Source organism: Myotis davidii, unplaced genomic scaffold (genome assembly GCF_000327345.1).
Source record: "Myotis davidii unplaced genomic scaffold, ASM32734v1 scaffold854, whole genome shotgun sequence".
In the NCBI taxonomy this organism is placed as follows: domain Eukaryota; kingdom Metazoa; phylum Chordata; class Mammalia; order Chiroptera; family Vespertilionidae; genus Myotis; species Myotis davidii.
In genome coordinates this window covers 1,384,021-1,400,452 of record NW_006285939.1, presented here as the reverse complement: position 1 = coordinate 1,400,452, position 16,432 = coordinate 1,384,021, and the positions used below count along the sequence as shown (strand labels likewise).

Sequence of the window (16,432 nt, the reverse complement as noted above, 5' to 3'; positions counted from 1 at the left end):
GAGAAAGGAAAAGTTGCTAACTCACTGTTCCGGCCACACTGCCTTCAATGCCTCTTATTTGGGGGCGGCAGCAATCTTGCCCTTTGCTCTTGAGGGATGACACCCTCACTGGGGCAGGGGAGCGGCGTGTCCTACCTTGTTTGTTCCCAGTGGGAAGGTGACGACGGCCAAGGTCTGGAGGAACTCCGGGGCCCGCCAGGCGGGGTCCTGGGGGTAGGCGCTGTGCACCTGGCCCAGGAACTGCAGCACACTGGCCGGGAACTGGTGCTCCCCGGTGTCGTCTCCAAGGCCTGTCGGGGGCTGAGAGGCACTGGGTGAGGCGTGTGTGGGAGCCCGAGGGTTAGGAGTCTAGGAAGGCGACCTGCTCTCCGAGACTCTCAGACACCTCACGCAAGGCCCCTAGACGACTGGCATGGGCCCTGGCACCGCCCGGGGAAGGGATTCACATGCACAGGATTGGTCTGCGGCTTCACACACTCTCTTTTCACCTCTCACCACCCTCTGAGGCAGGCCCGCATTCACCCCTACTTCCCGGATGGGAAGACAGGCAGAGAGGTCTAAGAGCTTGCCAAGGTCCTGGGGGGTAAGGAGCCGAGCCAGGCGCTGCTACCCTGCCTCTCTTTCCCGTATGTCCAATGGCCTCTAATGACTCGTCATGGCCTTTGTGCTCGGGAAACTTGCAATTCAGGGTCGGCCTCAGCCTTTCAGAGCCCAGCTGTCTGCTCCCAGCGCTAGACCCTGCCTTGGCTTATGTGCTCCCAGGACTGGCAGAACTTGAGGAGCCTCCTCCCCACCAGCCAGGGATCTGGAACGGATCATCTACTGAACCAACACCCAGTCCCCAGAGGGACCTGGGAGCCTCCACACCACCACCACCATAACCTGGCCTCAGTCACATGGCTGAGTGTCCATCCTGGCTGCACACGAGTGTCCCCAGAGCTCAGCTCCCTAAACCGGCTGTGCCACGTCACTCTGTCTGGAGATTGGCTCCAGCCCCAGACTGTCCAGCTGCTGCCTCAGGGCCTGCCGTAGCGTGATGGACAGCCTGCAACTTGAAAACTGACCCACCCTGCAGAGCCAAGCCAACAACCAGATGGAGGGTGCTCAGCCTGCTCCTGTGTAACGCTAAGTGGAGGTCAGGTCCTCCCCTGGCCAGTTGCTCAGCCCCATCCCTCCCATCCATGGCTGCCTCATTTCCCAGGAGCTGCTTCTAGACCTGGCCCGTGTGCATGCGGCAGACATCCTGTTTAACAAGTAGATACAGAGTGCCTGGAACTGAGCCTCATACCAGAACACTCAAGCCTACTTATAGAAAGAAAGGCAATGGGCACAGGGCAACTGGAAACCTGATTTTAAACTGGATCCCTCAAGGGTTTGGTATGGGCTGAGCAGGCAGCAGAGAGAAACTGCTCCTGGGTCCCCACACCCAGCTTTTCCCCAGGCCCTAAGAGTGCAATATTGATTTCCAGACGAATACCAGCGATCAGGTTCAGAGAGTGGTTTCTGGAGTTAGTTGCCTGGTTCGAATCCTGCCTCTGCCTCTTACTGACAGTGTAGCTTTGGCCCAGTCCCTTCCCCCTACACCTCCAGTCCCAACTCTGTAAAGCAAGGATTGTAACATGAGCTATTTCATTTGGTTGTTGTGAGGATTGAATGAGACATTTGGTGCCTCAGGGTCACTTCCCAGTGACTAGCACAGGGTAAGCAGAAGCAGCTGGGAGAGGACTTGAACTTTCAGAAGAGAAACTTGGATTTTGTGTGTTGTCAACCAGGACCCCTGAAGGTTCTTAGGCAATGCGGTGACCTGGAATGTAGGGCTAGCGCTGGACACACTGTCACATACCCCCTGCTCCACAATCCTGGCTGCGTGAGCTAACCTCACCACTGTTTCTACATTAGACAATGGAGATAACGCTGTTTCAAAGGATTGTTGCACGTGGTGACTGCCGACCATCTGAGAGGCCATCAATAAAATACATTGGGAGAGACGTGGAGCGACTGGAACCTTCCAGCTAGAGTAGCAGCTGGTGACAGTGCTGCTGGCACGTCACGTTGGACAACTATTGGGTGCGATCTGCTAGAGCAAGTCATGTGCACAACTGATGGACCACAGTGTCACTCCCGGGCATATTTCTAACAGAAAAAATGTGTATGTCTGCCCAAGGATATGTACAAAGCAGCTTTATTCCTATTTCCAAATGGAAAAAAAACGCCCACAAGAACAGATAAATAAATTGTGATCAATTATCACAATAAAATACTACTCAATAGTAAACAAGGATGAATTACTGACACAGACAACATCGGAGTGAGTCCCACAAACAGCAGGATGAGTGAAAGAAGCCAGATGCAGAGAAAGCGTGCTCTCCGGTTCCATTTCTATCACGTTCAACAAGAGGCGGGCTACGCGGTGGCGGGTTAGTTACCAATGGGCAGGGGAGTGATGTCAAACCAAGTGAAGTTCTGAGCAAACAATAATATAAAAAAAGATAAGAGAGAGAAAATGAACTTTGAGAAAGATATGCTAGAGTTATTCTCTACAATTAAGTTTCTGGTCTTTTTCTATTATCCTTCGGTTTTTGCCTTTTATATGTTGGTGCTTGTCTACTGTACTTGGCACATGAGGGTCTAATGACACATCTTCATTGAACCCAACGGCCGTGAGTGACTTGCTTCTGTCACAAGTTTAGATCTCAGAAGGCTGGGTCTTGTTTACTGACCAATCTGCGAGTCACTCCTGTAACACACCAGTGAACCATTTGATATTATAATGTTGCGAGGTGGTGCTGTAGCACAACTATCCGGCGAGCTGACTGGGAGTCCTTGATATTATAATGTAAATCTTTGGTCTTATTTTTTTACTTCTCTCAGCATGCCATGTATTTTCTTTATTTTAAATGCTTTCATATTAATTCTTTTGTTTGCTTTTTTAAAAAATGTAACTACTTGGTTAGAAAGGAACAGATTCCTGATGCTGCAAACAGAAATTACATCTTTCCAGGCGCCCAAGGCTAAACGTGACATTAGGCCTGCGGTGGAGCTCTGAATAGCTCCCAAAGACGGGAAGCGTGCAGCTCACATGCTCTGACTGGGACCCAACAAACCGAAATGGGCGACCACAACGAAACAGACAGCTCAACCACATGGGCACCGAAAAAGATGAACCGAAGGCCTTTAAAACAGCAAGCACAGAAACTAGAAAACAACCAGAAAATGAAGATGCCAAACATCAAACTCTTGGAACTAGCCAGAAAAAACCCGGAGGATGATCGGCTCTTTAATAAGCCCATAGGCCCTCGGCTTTTCCAGTAATGGGAGGGGTGGGCAGAGGACAGTGTGAACTCATCAGTTAAGAGTAAGAAGGGAAGGTAACCACAAAAGTTAAATGAATTAAAAGAGATGATTTGTGCCAATTAAATAATTGGGAAGATTTTTAAAAATTATAAATTACCTAAACTAGGTCAAGGAGACATTTAAAAGCCTAAAAAAGTCAAAAACAAAAACAAAAAAGTCAGGCTCAAGAAGTTTCATATAAACAATTTAAATAATATAAAAACTACGAATTTAATATATTCCTAAATGTAAACAATGAGTTTTTAAAATAAAGCTAGTATAATTTTGATATCAAAAGCTGACACTGGCCTTCATGTCTTAAATAACCTCTCCTCCCACCTCAATAGCCCTGGGTGGCTGGAGGGCTCTCCAGGCATCGCGACCCCCCACCCCCCGCCACACACACACACACACACACACACACACACACACAGGTGGCTGCAGGTGAGGAGGCTGGGCAGACAGAGGTGAGCTCCTTGAGGGGAGAGGCCCGTCTCCCCGCCACAGGGCCCCGCAGCTCCTGACCAAAATTGTTACCCAGAAACGCTCGCTTTGATGAACGCATGCATCCCCCAGTGAAGAAAGTCAAACGACTATGCAAGTAGGAAATAGAAGGCTTTTGGCGAGAGTGGCTACACTGCACTGAAAACATTTCGGCTGGTTCCCATTGCGCACCTGAGTTATCCCAGAGCCACCCTGCCCCTTCGATCAAGGATTCTGCATAACACTTCTAATGGCTGCCATTACTTGGACACTGCTGGGATTACTCCATAAGTGTTACCCTCCAACCTTGTCTGCCCCCCTCGACCCCCCCATCACGGCATGTGGGGAAGGGGCTCACCCGGCTCATGGTGGCCTTCAGCATCCTCAGGAGCAGCAGGGCCCCCTCCATGCACAGCCCGGCCCGAAGGACTTCCTCTGCGCGGTGCGCCCGCAGGAGCCCCTGCAGCGTGGCGTCCAGGCTGTCCTGAGAGAGGAGGAGGGCTGCAGAGAGGCCGCCAGTGCACAGAGTGTCCCAGGTCCCGTTTGGAAAGACGGGACAGCAAACCCCTCGGCGGCGGCCGCTGGGGGAACTTCAGCCACTCGGTGCGTGAGGGAAACACGCATGTCCAAGAAGGTACTGAAGACCCCGCCAGCCACTTGTGCCAAGATTAGCTCTTCAGCCTGACACCACAAATACTGTCCAGTCAAGGTCACTGGTTCTTTGCAATGAGACTAGAGAAGGCGCTGAGGGCTCCAGTTCAGGGGAAGGTCAGGGTCCTTGCAGGCAGGCCTGACTCCGCCTCTTTAATGGGCTTGCAGAAGCCGTTCCCGCCCTTGCACCTTCGTTTCCCTCTCCGTGAAATAAAACTTGCACTATCAGCACCACGGGGTGGTCATAAGTACCAAGTGAGGCACATATCTCCCGAGCGAGGCTCCTGACACCCAGCCGCAGGTGTTCCCTGGACACTTCCTTGGAGCGATGACAAGGCAGGGTTTTGTGAACTTAGCACGGCGTGCAGACCCAGCGGTGGAAGTGGGCTTTGTGCCACTATTATTATATATCAAGATTTAGGTCAGCCTTCTGTTTGCAAAGCTATGACCGCTCGCCATTTCAATTTAGGGCAATTCAACTCAACTCAGTTAAGACCAAGAGACAATTTCTGATGCTAATATTGGCCTGGTACCCAAGAAGGTGAGTAAAAGGCAGGTCTGTTGTCCAGGCGCTCAGTGCCTAAAGAGAGAGGCAGGCATGTAAATGTGTCCCTGCCACATAAGGCAAAGGATGCTGAGGCACTGGCAGGACGGCTCCCCCTGGAGAGGGTGAGGCGGGTGACCTGGGAGGGCGAGTCATTAAAGGCACAGGCTGGGCAAGCACAAGGCAGCTGCCTTGCTTGGAGGTGACTCAGTAGGATGCCAGCATGAGGGCCAGCAGGGACGGAGCTGGGCAGCTGTGGGGCAGGAAACCCAGCACATGGAAGGTTTGTATTCGAATCCCGGGGAGTACCAGGGGCACCCCTAAGGTGAAGGCATGACAGGCTCTGATCTGTGGCCTCCCCCTCCCCTGCCTTCATCATGGATTTCTCTAGCTGTGCCCAACGGAGAACAATTAACCAGTGTACTGATGAGAACGGAGAGCTGTTAGGAGGAGGATGGGCAGAGGTGGAGGAGGTCAAGGGTATCTGAAGAGCCAGCCAAGGGGTGTGGCAGCCAGGGAGAGAATGGGTCAGGACCATGGAAGCGGGAAGAATTGGAGCGAGCTAATGGAGAGTCTGAGGGAACTGCCTTGGTCATGTGGCAGCAGAAAACCCAGTGTGTCCCTCCATCCCTGGGGGCCCCAAGGACCTACTTTGGGTCCACTCGTCAGCTCTGTGAGTGGTGTCTGGAGGAAGAAGGCGGACACGATGAGGTAGACTTCCGAAATGTGAACGTGGTGGGCCAGAAAGTCGTTCAAGACCCGGAATCCAGGAAGCAGGCAGGGGCTCTGGTCGGGTGCAAGAGGGTGGCTCTTCAGGTTATCTATGGATCCAAAGGGGCACACCATGCCACTGAGAACAATGCAATCGCTTCTGGCCATGGTGGGGACTGGCACCAAAGGAATCCCCTGCCACCCACTCCCCCCCGGAATGCCGGTTCGGAATACACGCCATCACACAGGTGCACAGATAATGCTCCACGGGATCCTTCCCCTGTTCCTGACATGCGCACCCATCAGGATGTCCACGCCTTCTGCGCAGCGTTCCACCCAGGATCCCGCAGGCAGGCCATCCTTAAAGCGCTCGCGCAGGGCGGGGCTCCACAAAAAGTGCAGCAGCAGCTTCAGGCCCAGCACAGTGGTGCTGGGGTGCAGGTGGCCCTGCAGAAGCAGCAGAAACCAGCCGGGCCCCAGGCTCAGGAACACCTCCTCCATGGTCCTAGGAGACCATCAAATGCAAGCGTCATGTCCAGAGACGATGAACAACATCCAGCCTCACTAGTCACCGAGGAAGGCAAATTAGGATTAGCATCTCAATACCACGTAGCAGGACACAGATCGCATCTTCAAGGAACGGTAAAAGAAACGCTGGCAGAGTTGCTGCAAAGTGGTTGAATTTGTCTATGAATGGCTGACGTGTAAATTGGTCAAAGGTTTTCAAAGCAATTGGCAACTATGTATCAATAGATGTGAAGCCTGCAGGCCCAGGGGGAGCTGTACTCCACTGATATTCACTCATGCAGTGTCTGATGGCCACCCTTCTAATTACAGCAATATCTCTCTGTATAAAAGGCTAAGTGACCTGCCAACTGGCAGGTAGTATGACGTGCACTGACCACCAGGGGGCACATGCTCAACCCAGGAGCTGCCAAGGGACAGCAACTTTGCCAAGTGCCCTCTTGCACTCCGGGACCCCTCAGGGGATGTCGGACTACCGTTTTTGGCCCAATCCCTGCAGGCCAGGCTGAGGGACCCCCTACCTGCCAGAGGGACCTGGGACCCAGCTCACTCTTCAGACTCCCTTCGAGCCCTGGCACCACCCAAGGTGCGGCAGGCCGGGGAGGGACCACAGGAGGTTGGCTCCAGGGCATGTCCAGCCCATCTCACCCAATCCCGCCCAGCCAGCCACCTTCTAATTAATTTCCTTTCAATGTGCACTGGGCATCTAATAGTCATATAAACACATAATGGTTATTTACCTCCCTTTTGAAATACGCTGGTTAAAACTAATCTAAACTGAATGGTTCAAGGTGTCTGCATCTTTATCAGTTTAGGCCAAAAACAATTACATGATTTACTGTCAGGTCCAAAAATGAATTTTAAAATGATGAGTCTGGCTAATACAGACTTGCTAGAGGGAACTGGGGAGCAGGGAGATGGGCAGCAACCCTAGAGGCAATGGCTCAGCAAAGACCTGGTCTCCTGGGAGCCAGGGAAGGTCTGCCTGTCCCAGACGGTGTTCTCAGCATCAGCTGCCAGACTAGGCATGGTGAGGGTGTGGCCACCGGGCTAGGAACCAACGGACTGTTCTGTCTTCTAGCCCTGTCTCCGAATTAACTAACTGCATGACTTCAGCAGCACTCTTGTTGTGCTCTGGTTATTTCCTCAATGATGGTGATGGTGATGGTGATGGTGATGGTGATGGTGATGGTGATGGTGATGAGGATGAGGATGAGGATCAGGGTGAGGGTGATGGGGATGAGGATGAGGATGCTGGTGATGCTGGTGGTGATAGTGATGAGGTGAGGTTGATGGTGATGAGGATGATAGTGAGGGTGATGGGTGATGGTGATGAGGATGAGGGTGAGTGTGAGGGTAATGAGGATGAGAGTGATGGTGATGAGGATGAGGGTGAGGGTGATGGTGATGAGGATGATGGTGAGGGTGAGGGTGATGGTGATGGTGATGGTGATGAGGATGAGAGCAATGGTGATGAGAGTGATGGTGATGATGGTGATGAGAATGATGGTGGTGCTGGTGGTGATGAGAGGGATGGTGATGAGGATGATGGTGGTGCTTGTGGTGATGGTGATGGTGGTGATGAGGATGATGGTGGTGCTGGTGGTGATGGTGATGGTGACAATGAGGATGATGAGAATGAGGTTGGTGCTGGTGGTGCTGATAACGATGGTGGTGTTGGTGATGATAGAAGTTCGCTTATGGAGTATTTACAGTATCCTAGGCACCACACTCCAGGCTACCCACATGTAATTTCCATCTACAGCAAGTACTATTTTTATCTTTACATAGATGAGTAGAAGAGAGGCATTGAGGTCTTGAGTTACTTCCCCAAGGTCTCTGGGAACAGAACTGGGATTTGAACCCAGGGGGTCTAACATTTGAGCCCAGATGCTAAGCAATACACTACATTTCCTTTTCAAACATAAGGGGAAGGAAGGCTTTAGACTAGCTCATCTCCAAGTTCCCCAGTTCCACCGTGTTTTAATTCTAGCAATGTAAAGACTTATGGACTGACAAATTTTTAAGCACTATCTGCAAAGCTGTTTTACTGAGGAGTAACCCCCACTGCTCCCCCAAACATATATAAACAATAAAATATCAATTTGGCAAGAGCAAGGATCTGGGCTGACATGCTCAGCACCATACCCTCACATCAAGGCACAGTGTCTGGCACATAGTAGGTGCCCAACAAATGACTGTTAAATAAATGACTCCAGGGTTGGAGGTAAAGCAATCAGTGGGAGAGAGGATGGGATTTTATGATTACACATCATTTTGAAAGTTGATTGAAGACAGATACTTCTTTTTCCAACTTGGGAAAATAACTAGGTAACTAACAGTAAAAGAGCAGAAGAATTTGGCAAGCCTTTTCCTTGATAGATGTTATTTAGACTAACCATTTCACCATTCTATTGTCTGCCAAATAAAGGACATCAAAATTAGTAATTGTCACAACTGCCAAAACAATAACAATTACACTGGAGCAATGGTGACAAAAGGAGTTTATTGTAATTATACCAAATCTGTTTTGAGTTACTATGCCCATTAAACATTTTCATTGGAATATCTTAGGGCAAGGTCTGCTTTATCGGGTGGCGGGAATATTATTTTCTTTCTGACTAGTGCAGAAAACACATTGCAGACAGCTGACTCTGAGATACTAAACTTTTCATTAAGGAAAGGTTTTAACACCAAACTCTGTACGAGGCAACCTAATGCCAAGTCGCACTTCCTGGAGCTACTTACTCAGCGGACAGATGAAGTTGGGAGGAAGATACTGCACCGAGCAGCATCTCCAGCAGCTGGTTTCTGAGCCAGATTGTCTTTCCAGATGTTTGGCTTCCAGCTACAAAAGAGGCCATTTAGATTTGAGAGGGAACGGATGTAAAGAGACTTATTTCCTGCAGTAAGCCATCGCAGTCTCCAAATGCTTATTTCATTCAGGCATTAGGCCATGGAGGGGACTCCAAATTTTGTCATTCAATTCTAGACTTCAATACAATGCTTTTAAAATATTTTCAGAAAATGTTCTTAAAGTTGCCTCTAACTAGAGATATTTTCCATCTCCCTTCTTTCACACACACACACTCCTTAAAATGTATCTTACAGAAGAGGAATTCTTTAATTATCATGGGCTGCAATGTTTCTTGAGCATCTAAATGGCCGGGTCTAGCGAGGCATTGGGGGTAGTGGGTACAGACCCTGGTTCTCCACCTCGGGCCCTCCTCTCCAGCAGCTCCCAGGCGAGGCTTTGGCACGCCGATGCTGCGGTAAAAATAGAGCTTGAGGAATAGCAAGAGGTTGCAGACCCAGCGGGGAAGGGAGCTGTACTTCTAGGTGTTATTAAAGCCCCAAGGCACAGGTTAACACTGTCTCAACAGAAGATATTCTTACAAAAGATTCTGAATGAAGGGCAGCTAAGTATCCTCACTGTTGGCCCATTTTCCATTCATTCACTCCCTAGGTTGGCCATTTATCTTACAGCCACTGTGGGCACAGACACCACGCTGTAGCAAGGGAACTGATGAAGCTGTAGAAGACTTAGCGTCAGATCCCCCTCTGTTTGGATTCTAGCCCACGTTCTTATTAAGGCCCTAATATCTGAGCCTCAGTTTCCTCATCTGCAAAATGGAAATGATAATGCCTACTTTTCAGTCTAGATCTAGGAGAAGAGAGAACTTGTTTAGATTGAGCAGCACTGGCCAGGAGAATCTTTTGCACCGGCCCTGTCCATGCAGTAGCCACCAGCCTCCTGTGGTTATCAAGCCCTGGGACTGTGGCCAGTGTGACTGAGGGATGGACTTTTTAACTGCACTTCATTTCAAGTAATTAAAATTTCACATGGGTTTGAGGCTCCTGGGCCAGACAGCACACCTGGAGGGCCAGGACAGAGCGCAGTGCCTGCTCCCTCACACCGGCCCCAGCAGAGGGGACACGGAACGCGACAGCTGCTGCTCTGGGCCTGGCGGGGTGACACTCAGAGACACAGCCCAACCTGGGCACAGAGGAGCCCGGGCTTTAGAAGCACAAGGTGACCAGGTGGCTCAGAGGGACTGGGAATGGCTAGTGCAGCGGGCACAGGGCAGGGCAGACATCTCTGGGAGGGAGCCGCACATGCAGCACGGACAGCGGGCGGCCACTGCAATTGGGCCCCTGTGATTGTCTCAACCCCGCCCTCTACAGCCTGGCCCAGCACATGTGGCTCTCAGGCTGGTGGCTGGAGCAGTCTCCTCACCAGGCCCCGGGGGCTCCGGGGCCCTGTCTGCGCAGATCTGCCGCTCATCCACCGAAGCGGGCTGGAGGGTGTACACCACGAACAGCGCGACCCTTAACAGAGAGAAGGACAGGCTCATGTTGCTGAACACACGTGAAGGTTTCCTACACAGAACACCCCAATGTGGCTGCAAGGCAGGGTTCGAGGGGAGCACGCTATCCTGTGGTTAATGCAATATTTCCAGAGACTTCTACTGTCTGTCAGGATTCATCAGAGCAGTTAAGTTGGGGCTGCCAGGTCAACAGAACGGGTGGCAGTGAAGATGGACGAGGTTCAATGTCATGGGCTGGGCTGTTTGGAAAGTCTGGATTCCTGGCATGACAGGTGTGTCAGCACCGGGGAGCGGGGCGCCCACAGCCCTGCCGGGGTCTTGCACATGCACCCTCCTCTCAACAGAGACCTGGAACCCGCCCTGCACTGAAGGGGAGGGAGGCTGTGGTGAGTGTGGTCAGGGGAGTCCCTGGTAAACCAGCCTGAGCCCTGCCCTTGCCCTGGCAGCTGGGCGCAGTACCTGAGCAAGTCCTGGACACTGAAGTGGCCCCTCAGCTGCCAGCCCAGGATGGTGATGATGGTGGGGATCCTGGAGGGGGCGAGGCCCGGCTCATTGAAGAGGAAGACGAGCCTGGGTATCAGCTGTGCCTGGTGGGCCACGCCAGCGCTCCTGGGGCCTTCCCTGCGAGCCCAGGAGAGAGGCAGTGAAAGCTTTCACTGGGATGAACCAAATCTACTGTTGTTTCTGCTGGAAAGGTTTTCCAGGCCGGCGTGCTCTGTGGCCCTCGGCTCCAATGCCGCCAGACGAACTTGGAGCAATGACAGCCACTGGAGTGTGGTGACCCTGAGCACCCCACACCCAGGCCCGGCCTGGCAAGCCGGCTGGTGGGCGCTCTTCCCGCCCCAAGCCACACAGTGGGTGAGCACTCCGCGGCAGTCAGGGGAATGAGGCAGAATTCAAGCACCCTCGGCCCCTCCTCGAGTTTATCACATGCTCTTTCCAGTAAATTCTACTCCCCTCTCCTCCCCCCCACCCCCCAGAAAACAGCTCCAGGGTGCATGCCCACCTCTTAGCGAATAACAGGCACAGAGAGAGAGTGGAAAATGGGAAGAAAGCAAAGGTGGAGGGAGGGGAAATGGGTGGAATGCTCCTTCGGGAAGTGCCTTTTGGCTCTAACATCTGCCACACTGGCGTCCCTGACACCCTGAGACTCAGAGCCAGCCCAGTCTGTGTGTCTGTTGCTTGTGAGCACTGCCCCCCCCACCCCCCATCTTTCCTGAGCTTTCTCATGGCAGAGCTAAGCGGACTGCTTTCTGCATTTCCTCTCCCCTGCTGCCTGGAGGGCCTCCTTCCCCTCTCCCCTTGCAGCGCCAACAGCCCCTGAAATGCAATGGGGACACGTTGCCCCCTGCCTCCCTCCTCCCTTATCCTGATCACAGCCCACAGATGCTGGGTTTCTTCAGGAGCCACTCCTTCCTAACTCCCCTCCACTCCTGCCCCGGCCTGTGGGGGACCAAGCAGCCCTTGCTGGGCTGTGCTGAGCACAGGAGGTGCCCTGAGACGCCTGCGGCCCTGTCACAGAGATTGTGGAAAGGACACAGATTAAGAAAGCAGAGACTAGATGGGGACAGACCTCAGATAAAGGGGTATGAGTGGCGCCAGCCCCAGGGGAGTTCGGCCCCTTTCTACTGAATGAGCAATGAATTCCTTCTCCACTTCCTCACACCCTTTCCTCTCTCTCTTCCTTCCCTGAGTTGGTTAGAGTGCGGTTCTGCCACTTACAACCAAAGCGCCCGGACTGCCCTGCCTCCTACTGCCCTGCCTCCGAGGGGAATGGCGGGAGGCACCAGCGGAGAGAGGGTGGGAGAGGTGTGTCCCTTCTGCTGGCCACACTGAGCCCTGACACCAGAGCCAGGAAGCTGCTTCCGCGGCCCCCAACCTGCAGAGGAGACACACATGCCCACATGCGTGAGCCTCGGGGAAGGTGCTGCTATAGTCTGCATGTTTGTGACCCCCAAATTGTGTTGTTTTTCTGGTTAATCCTCACCCCAGGATATTCTTCCACTGATTTTTTTGAGAAAGTGGAAGAGAGGGGTAGAGACACAGAGAGAGAAACATGGATGTGAGAGAGACACATCACTTGGTTGCTTCCCACACTCACCCTGACCAGGGCTGGGGATTGAGCCTGCAACTGAGGTACATGCCCTTGACCACAATCAAACTCGCGACCCTTCAGTCTGAGGCCCAAAGAAAGCTCCATCCACTGAGCCAAACTCGCTAGGGCTCTCTGTTGCTGTTGCTTGTTATTCCCCTAAATCAGGGGTGAGCAAACTTTTTGACTCGAGGGCCACAATGGGTTCTTAAACTGGACTGGAGGGCTGGAACAAAAGCATGGATGGAGTGTTTGTGTGAACTAATATAAATTCAAAGTAAACATCATTACATAAAAGGGTACGGTCTTTTTTTTCAATAGTTTTATTCATTTCAAACGGGCGGGATCCGGCCCGAGGGCCATAGTTTGCCCACGGCTGCCCTAAATTCTTATGTGGAAACCTACCCCTCGGCCGTGGGCTTCGGGAGGGGTTTAGGTCGTGAAGGTGATGCTGGTGATGGGATTAGTGCTCTCACAAGAGACCCCAGTGACCTTCCCAGCCCCTCCCACGGTGCGGACAGTGAGAAGACAGCCACCTCTTCATTGGAGGAAAGGTCCTCACCAGGCACTGATCTCCCATCTTAGACCCTCAGCCTCCAGCCTGGGAGGAATAGATTCTGCTGTTTATAAGCCACCTCTCCTGGGCAGTTTTGTTACAGAAGCCTGAGCCCTCTAAGCCGGACGCGCTACCTCAGGGGACACGCACTCAGAGAGAGACAGAGAGAGAGAGAGGGTGTGCCCTGCCCTCTCAGTCCCTTTTCTGGTGAGAAGCCCTGGCTTCTAATGTCCAGGGCCGAAGCCCAGCCTACCTTGGCGACCGGAGGACTTCCAGGAGGTGGGAGAAGAGGGATTGCTCCACGTTGTCCGCGGCTCTCATCCAGAGCTGGAAGACAGAAGCACCGGTGAAGCAGGGCCGAGAACGGGCCTCCAACAGTGTGAACGCATAGCGCGCTGGGCTGGTCTCCTCGGCCTGCAGTCACCAACCCAGTTTCCCTCTGGAATCGGACCCAATCTCCTGACAGCCTGGAGGGCTTTGTCCTGGGAAAGCCCAAACACCCCATCTCTCCTCATCTCCGTGGCTGCCTGGCCCTAAACAATGGGTCTAGATTCAACAGGACACCTGTGCTAACCAATGTCTGCCCAGGCCGGGGCCTGCAGCCCGGGGTCCACACGCCAGGCTCCTCTCTTCCTACAAGGCCAATGCCCGTGTTCCCACTTCAGAGATGAGAAAACAGGGCCGAGACAGACCAGGCGAGTGACAAGTCCCTTCACCCCCAGCAAGTGGCAGGGCTGGAATTAGAAGCGGGCCTTCCCTTTCCGATTTTACGCTGTGGTAACTAAACACCCGACTTGTGCGTGCAACACTCTCCTCATAAAGCCTGCAGCACAGCCCATGCCCCTCCTCCTGCACAGCAGAACCGTGACCGAAGCCAGAGGGGAAGCCCTGAGGTCCCGGGAGTGAGCTTATCACCGAGGCGGTTTCATTCACAGTGAACAAAAGGCAGCTGCTATCTGTCCTCTAGGGCCAAGTGGATGGCGATCCTTGTGTCTCATTTCCACCTCACTCGAATGACACAGGTGGCCGTGGGTCACTAATGAACCTCACGCCATGACACAGGTGGCCGTGGGTCAGTAATGAACATCACGCGATGACACAGGTGGCCGTGGGTCAGTAATGAACCTCACGTGATGACACAGGTGGCCATGGCTCTTGTGGGGGAAGCAGAAGAGCACAGCGACCCGTCTATCAGGAGGCCAGTGTAGACAGAAATCATCCCTCTGGGATCCCCAGGGCCTGGCACCACACCTACCACATGGTAGGCACTTACGAAGAATCCATTATTTTTTGTAAGAGTGGACGTACAGGAAATCCAGGTGAACTGAGCGCGCTGCGCTAAGCCTGAAGCAGGCTGGCAGACTCCCCGCTCTGCAAGCTCACTCCTGCTCAGTGCACAGAGCGGGCGCTGCTGCATGCAGAGCCCATGTGGGCTGTGGGGGCTCCAGTCAAGCACCTCAAGGCATAGGTCGAGGGCCCTGCACAAGCCACATCTTCACTCACAAAGGCAGTCCCTGAATAAAGGCCTTGCCAATGTAGGAGCTGGAGAACTGAGAGAGCAAGACATGACCCCAGCAATCCCCTTGCTGCTGTGCCCCTGCCCTCCTCCCTCCAGGGCATTGGAACAGTCCCAGGTTGCCAGAGCACATCGGACGCTGCCTAGCCCTTTCGGAAATTCCTTTACATTGTACCAAATAGGCTGGAAATGTAGACAGTTGAATCTTTTGCTGCTTATCCTGTCTTATAACCCCTACTAAGGACTGCATTGAGATGGCTGACTTAAATATCAAATGTATCATGTGTCCAATTGTGCCCTCTCCCACCCTGAGACCATGGCACATGCCACAATTATCTGCCTGTCCCTTTTAAAAACCAGAAACCTAAGACTTGACTACCCTCCACTTCCTGTCCCTACTGCTCCTCAACTGCCCCCCTCCCTCTCCACTGTCTGTCCAGTCATCACAGATCCCCCTTCTCCTGTAACTGATTTTCTTGTTTCCAAACCCACCCTCTTTTCCAATGACTTGTGCTATTAAAAGCTGATTCTCCCACTGGTATTTTAACTACCCCCTTTCCACTCCTTCCTCCTCTTGGCCAACAACCAGACCCGCCTCCTATCTTAAGCCCTGAAACTCCCTCCCTCTATTTTCTTCTCACTTCTTCGTCAAAAGCCTGCCTCTACTTCCCTCCTCCTCTCCACTCTTCACGTGTGTCTGACCCATTATTTATTTCTCATTAGGTCTGTCATTACTTCCAAGTGACCTCCCAATACAATACACACATCACTGCCCTCGTTTTACTTGAAACTCTTCTTGTCATCTTAAATTTTTATTTTGTTTTACTTTGGTGTTTACTGGTTGCTTGTTTTCTTAGCCTCAGCTTTAAAGGCACAGCTCACTCGAGGATGCTGGTTCCCAGGAAGGGTGGTGTCCTGGTTGTTCCAGGAGCAGCTGGGAGCTTGGGGTCCTGCACAGGTAGCTGCTGGGCCGGCTGGTGGCAGGGGTGCCCTGGAGCCCAGCGACGGGGCGGGGCGTGCTCTCTTGTCTCTCCGTGCAGGAAAGCGGGTGCACAGGGAGCCGGTACCGGGCCTCGCGGCGGCCTTCACAGGCCTGGCGCTCATCTCAGACCCAGGCCACTTCCCGGCCGGGCTCAATTCGCTGATGATTTCCTCAGGACTTGGAGAGCTACAGTAGCGAATAGGATTGGCCTTCACTTTTCAGGTTCCCATCCTGTCCTTCTTTGGTTCAGGTGTCCAGATCAGCTAATAAAATAACCTGGGAGTGTTCCTTTTTCAGTTTCCTGGAGGAGTTTTTAAGGCTGGGAGGGCCTACGTCCTGACAGGTGGAACTCTACAGACAGCCGGGCCTAGACCTTCCTTGTGGATTTCGTTTGTAAGATTTTAAACCAGTGATTCCAGCCCTAGCTGGTTTGGCTCAGTGGATAGAGTGTCGGCCTGCGGACCAAAGGGTCCCGAGTTTGATGCCAATCAAAGGCACATACCTCAGTTGCAAGCTCCTCCCTGGCCTGGGCTATGATAAGGGCATGTGCAGAGGCAACCAATCAATGTGTTTCTCTCACACCAATATTTCTCTCCGTCTTTCCCTCTGTCCTCCACTCTCTTTAAAAATCAATGGAAAAATATCATTGAGGATTAAAAATAAATAAATAAAAATAAATATGATTCAATTTATTTGATAATTATGGTCCAT

General features: G+C 52.4%; 1 protein-coding gene across 1 annotated transcript in view; it reads right to left on the bottom strand.

Moving 5' to 3' along the window:
* The window catches only part of WDFY4 (WDFY family member 4), a 258,657-nt gene that overhangs the window by 127,939 nt on the left and 114,286 nt on the right, over positions 1-16,432 (bottom strand). Inside the window, exons 25-32 of the mRNA XM_006757129.2 lie at positions 13,477-13,550; positions 11,035-11,196; positions 10,485-10,576; positions 8,996-9,095; positions 6,022-6,227; positions 5,663-5,832; positions 4,175-4,300; positions 136-300 (exon numbers count right to left, since the gene is read on the bottom strand). Of these exons, the coding sequence (XP_006757192.1) occupies positions 136-300; positions 4,175-4,300; positions 5,663-5,832; positions 6,022-6,227; positions 8,996-9,095; positions 10,485-10,576; positions 11,035-11,196; positions 13,477-13,550 (1,095 nt within the window). The remainder of the gene's footprint in view (positions 1-135; positions 301-4,174; positions 4,301-5,662; positions 5,833-6,021; positions 6,228-8,995; positions 9,096-10,484; positions 10,577-11,034; positions 11,197-13,476; positions 13,551-16,432) is intronic.